General features: G+C 33.3%; 1 protein-coding gene across 1 annotated transcript; it reads right to left on the bottom strand.

The window, feature by feature from the left end:
• Positions 1-861: 861 nt before the first annotated feature.
• LOC131857508 (uncharacterized) lies at positions 862-2,363 on the bottom strand. The gene is made up of 3 exons (XM_059210160.1): positions 1,913-2,363; positions 1,664-1,757; positions 862-1,519 (listed from the first exon to the last, which is right to left on the bottom strand). The coding sequence occupies exons 1-3, from the start codon at positions 2,361-2,363 to the stop codon at positions 862-864; spliced, it is 1,203 nt and encodes a 400-aa protein (XP_059066143.1).
• Between the last annotated feature and the right edge of the window lie 3,364 nt (positions 2,364-5,727).

Genomic DNA, 5,727 nt, shown 5'->3' with positions numbered 1-5,727 from the left:
TGTGATCAATCTATCAATAGGTACAACACTATTATACCTCCCATTTTTCACACACACCCAACACTACCCTTGTCTCTTTTAGTACTTTGGATACACTATTACATCATTTTTTCATGCACATATTTTGGATATGTATATAAGATCTTAGCCATGATTCTCTCATGAACCTTTAAGGACTATGTTATTCAAGGGTTTTGTTCTCTTCTTCTTGGTTCTATATGATGCTTTGTTGATTCAGCTACCCTCTTCTTAAAATATTTTTATATAATCAAACCAACTAAGTCAATCACATTTTCTAGTAAAAGATTCGCATACTTAATGCTTTATTACAACAAAAATAATTTGGACAATAAAACTAGCTATTTCAAAACCTATATCATTTTTACAATCTTTATTTCTGATCTACATATAGAAATAAACAATAACAAGAAGCTGAAGCAATGTACCTTTTATTATGTATTATTTTTTTATAATTTGTATAATGACATTAATTATCAGAAATTACATTAATTTAAATCACACAAAATATTAAGACAAGATCGTAACATCAATAATACTTTAAAATAAACATACACTAAGAATCATATCAAATAATGACTAATGACTAATGACTAATGCTTCAAGCATAATATACCTCATCCTAAAACTCTTATGTGAAAAGCCTCAAGTGTTTTAGCTAAAAGAAACATTTAAATATTGCATTCATATGATATATTAGCTCTATCTGAAGTAAACGAAAATTTAAGTTTTTTCAAGCAGAAGAGTTGAATAAGATTTATACAGAAACAAATGATCATGCTTATTACAGTAGATTATAAAAAGCGGCTTATTAGAGCAAACAAAGCACCTAGCTTTTGCAGACTAAACATGTAGTTTGCAGGTCTTGTTTATTGTAGCAGGAGCATATAATAGACTAGTGGTGAAATGATAAGATAAATTAATCTTCACATTGTAATTGACGCCGGTGAAAAGTCCATCGTGCTTGCTAGCCTTGACCTGTTCCCCGGTGCTAAGAACATCTTCTTGGACGTATGAGAATTTGAGCGAAAATTTGCCCTGGGTGGCGCGCAGGAGGACAGTGAGCTTTACCCCGGGCTTGACAGTGACAGAGTAATTGCTGCCGAGGGTGGTCTCATCTTCCTCGCTCTCACCCCACTCCTTAGTGCTCGTCTTTGAATCAGACACCTCCACGCCGGACTCTCCAATTGATGGGACTCCCATGGTGAAACTACCCTTGATGCCCGTTGTGTAAGGTAGTGAGTTGCTCCACGGTCTGCTATTCTTCACCTTGCGGGACAAATTCAACTCGGTTGTTTGGGCGTGGGTGGTTTTGTTGCTGACGACAACAGTGGCCGCTAGGAGCGGCACCTCATCATAAATCTCGATATTCTTCAAATCATACTCCACTGAATGCACTTTGCGCTGGATCACAGTTTCCCTCACCTTAAGCAACGTGGCTTCTTCTAACATGGATGCGACAGGAGAGAAGAAATGGTGTCCCGTATCTGTCTCTTCCCTTCTGCAGAAAAAATTCTCAATGCCACCGTCTCACGATCCACTTGAAGAGGTCGGAAGAGCATGTTCTTCTGGGATGGATTATAGTCTGTTGCGTCACCTAAGATCGTTTCTACAAGTGTAGGGCTCCTCTTTTCCCAGAATGCACCGAAACCTAAACTTTTCACGGCCATGGTTCCGTCGCCCTGGCGGTACATCACTTGGTGCCGAACGGCAGAGCTGCCAATATCCGTGCTGTCGAACTGGAGATAATCATTATTTCCCAAGCTAGAAGCGGCAAGATAATTGCCGTTGTCCCCTAGCAAGGAAAAGATCTCGGGGAGAAGATCAAGGGACACGGCTTGCAATTCATGCGCCGCCTCATTTAGCTTATCCGCCTACACAAACATGCAATCACCTTGAGCAGTTTTTGTTTCGCAGATTGCTAATAGTTTGCTTGGCTGCAGCAAATGGAGGCGCACAGAGGCATCCTGATCGCTATACACCCTGTCAAAGAGAGTGCAGGACCACCGGGAGCGATCTCTGTCTGGGTATCGTCCGCCGGCTAGTATCAACCAGCTACTGTTGTCTTGTCTCCTCCAGAATTTCTGGTTAAAACAGCACTTTATATGCACATACCTCTCTCCATTATCCGTTTCTTCATTCATCACTGGATGCTTTACAAAAGGATTGGTCAGATCATCATAGATGAATTTCGTAAAGCCGCCTTTCGTCCACCCTAGATACTCATTGTTCGCTCCTCTAAATGCTACGTGGCGAGGAGAAGAAAGTATGGGTCTCAAAGGCTCAGGGTAAGTGGCCATGATGTCTTGGGGAGGAAGAGGCTCAGCGTCAACAGAAGCGGCCATGACGAATTCCAAATATGCTTCGCTGCAAATTTACAAGGAGGATATATTGAGACTGTTGCATCTTGCGTCGTTTATATACACTAGGTTTGAGTATTTGAGATTTGCTCCACCAACTTCCTTACATCGTTTTCAGGCTGAATGACTTTTGTATCCATTCTTTTCCACTTTCAAATCTTACCATATAAAACACTCCAATCATTTTTAGGCTGTGTGATTTTTGTATCCATTTCATTTTCAAATCTTACCATATCAGCACTGCAACATTTAAAAAAGCAAAGACAATATTAACTCCATGGGAAGTACGGTGATGTGAAAGTAAATTCTGTGCTATCTTCTCTTGAAATATAACTCAATCTACGTCACAATGCCGTCATCATTACAAGCAAGCAATTGTGACCTCATCGTTACAACTACCATCTCCACATTCCTCAATCTTATGAATAACTTCCATATTAATTTAAGCAATCTGATAGTTTAGTTTGGTTTAATAAATTAATTATAATTCACAATTTATCCTTTCCCAAATAAAACAGATTTAACTTTGGCATTATTTTGGATCTTATATTGGTTAGATCTTGGAGGTGAGATTTAGTGGAAGATGTGAGTTCATATTATAGTTTACCAAAAACAAATTTATTTCATATCAAATAAAAATATTCCAATTTTTATTGAACATTACAATTTAATTTTTTTAATATAACTCAAATAGATTGTGATTTTTAGTTAGTATCTTGGTGTGTAATTGTTATAGAGTTTTCTTCTTCAATTGTAACTTCTTTTGAATTAGAGAAATGCATGAGAATTGGTGCAAAGAGGTTAGCAGGATGGTAACTTATATTAAGATATGCGTAAATGAGATTAGGTGAATATACATAAGACTTATGAAAAGAAAATTTAACGCAAAAATATACACATCTTTATGTAATTATATTAAGACATTCTCTAAGAATAAATTCAAAACTAAATAGAAATACAAATCCAAAAGTATACAAATTTCTCCATGAAAATTCTATATAAGTAGTATATTTACCTTAAAATATGATGATACTAGTATAATAATAGTAAAAATATTATTGTAAATACGATAAAATCAAATAGTTTGTTGAATAACACATAATAATAGCATGATTTCACACTGAACTATTGTCACAATTTTTACTAGAATATTCATAAGTGCATCATCGTTTTAAAACTTTCTATCTTTCATTTATGTTTTATAAATGGGATTAACATATTCATGATCTTAATTGACAAATTATTATTAGATTGAAATCAACTATGTCTTTTGCAATTGATTTTGTAGATTTAATTTTATAGAATGTTACACCATTAATCTATTTAGTGAAAACAATTGCATATTTATGACCATTATAATAACTTTTTCAAAAAATGAATTTTATTGTTGATATTAACACTGTTTGCATTCATTCATCATGATGATGGATCAGAGTAATCCAAAACGTTGATGCAAAAAAAAACACATAATCAAATGCAGAAGCATTAATCATAATTTTGTGGATTGTGGAAAATTGATGTATTTGACATTAATAGTGTTAGCATATAGGTGGAACTACACAACTTAGACCATGGTGAAAATATAAAATAGTTGTGTGTATTGTAGATCTCAAACCTAAGGTTATAATATATATATTCATTGGTGAGGATGTTATAATGTATATACAAATTTCATTGAAACATTTTAACAAAAAAATGAGATATTGTAAGAAATTTCATATAATTTTATTGATTTTTTTTTTAAATACTTTATTATTAACAATAATAAGATTTTTTATTGTATCAGAAGGTTATATCAACTATTCTATAGAATGTTAAATTAAAAATCAATAATTTTCTTTTCAAATTTAAACATTATAGAGTTGATGATAAATTATTAAATTTTTGTTTAGAGTTGTTTTGTGTATTATAATTATTTTTAAGTCCAAAGATGTCATAGTATAGCTACATCCTAATAGGAATTAATAATATTTCTTTAACTTTTACTATTGTCTAAGACATTTAGCAAGTTGCAAGTTACAAATATTCATCTTATGGTTCATGGTCGCATTTACATAATTGAAAGTAAAAAAATAGTAGTTGGATTAAACTAGGTTAATTTAATACATATAATTACATAAAGTAGGATACATTTAAATTGATTAAATTTGAAAAATGATAAATACCTTGAGAAAGTTATCAAATTGAAAGTGTCAGTTCACCCTAATCAATCTACTTGTAAAACTAAATGTATGAGCTTAGATGAATATTCAAAGATTACATTCTCAAGCATGTAGATATCTTTCTATAGATCTTGGCCCTTATGTGAATGTGTTTATGTCAAGTTTCAAATTAAAATGTTTCTAGAAAGACTACTCCTTGTAGTTGTAGATGTGTTTGCGTAAGTCTTCAAATTAATATATTTCTAGAAGTTGTAGATGGCTTTTTAAGTTCACACTAAATTCTTTTAAATACCAAGACATAATAAATAGCCACAAAAATATAAATCAAGCTGAATTTGAATCTAAAAGTTTAAAATTTAAGGATTAGACTTGAGCTCTTTAAAATTGTTGTAAGACAATAAAGTGTGGATCTAACATTGTGGTGAAATATATATATATGAATAAAAGTACATCTTTAATAAATGGTCAATAATGATGAATAAATGATAATAGAGGTAACTAAAAATGTGATAAAATTAATATAATTGAATAAAAGAATAAATAGTTAAATGAGACCTCGAAATGCAATTGTTGTAGATTCAAATAACTGATCAAACAGCTAAAAAAGATGAAATAGCTACAAATTCCCTTAATAAATAATTCCAATGGAAAATCCATCAATTCCCAATTGTGGGAACAAAGCTAAGATCTGGGTAACTTTAGAGAGGTGGGCTCTTCGAGCTTCAGCATCTATGGGAAGCTCTTCCATCCCATACTGGGGAGGGGAGCCCTTCGACCTTGCACTTCTTTCTTCGGATAGTGGTAAGCTCTTCGATCTACCATTCCATTATAGTTGCCAAGTGGGAGGGTGGGTAGATAGATTATTAATAACTTATTATCCGGTCAGTAGTTGTCATTAGCGCATATTCACTCATCGTTTAGTAGGTATTAATAATTGACACATTAATAATTCACTCATCGTTCAGTCAAGCAAAGTGACTCAGATAACTTCATTCAATAGTAAAAAGGGAGTCTTCTCCTCATGAGATTACTTATCGTGTGAGCTAATCCATGATATCCAGACACGATAGCCAACATGTGGGATCTTAAGGTCTATATAAACATAAACGATGACAGGCACGAAAGCCAACATGTATAGCATAAGCGCCTTGAGCATAGTTTGAATTCACTGCTATTTGCATTTCAGA

This window comes from Cryptomeria japonica, chromosome 8 (assembly GCF_030272615.1).
Source record: "Cryptomeria japonica chromosome 8, Sugi_1.0, whole genome shotgun sequence".
In the NCBI taxonomy this organism is placed as follows: Eukaryota; Viridiplantae; Streptophyta; class Pinopsida; order Cupressales; family Cupressaceae; genus Cryptomeria; species Cryptomeria japonica.
This window is presented reverse-complemented; position numbering and strand designations above follow the sequence as displayed.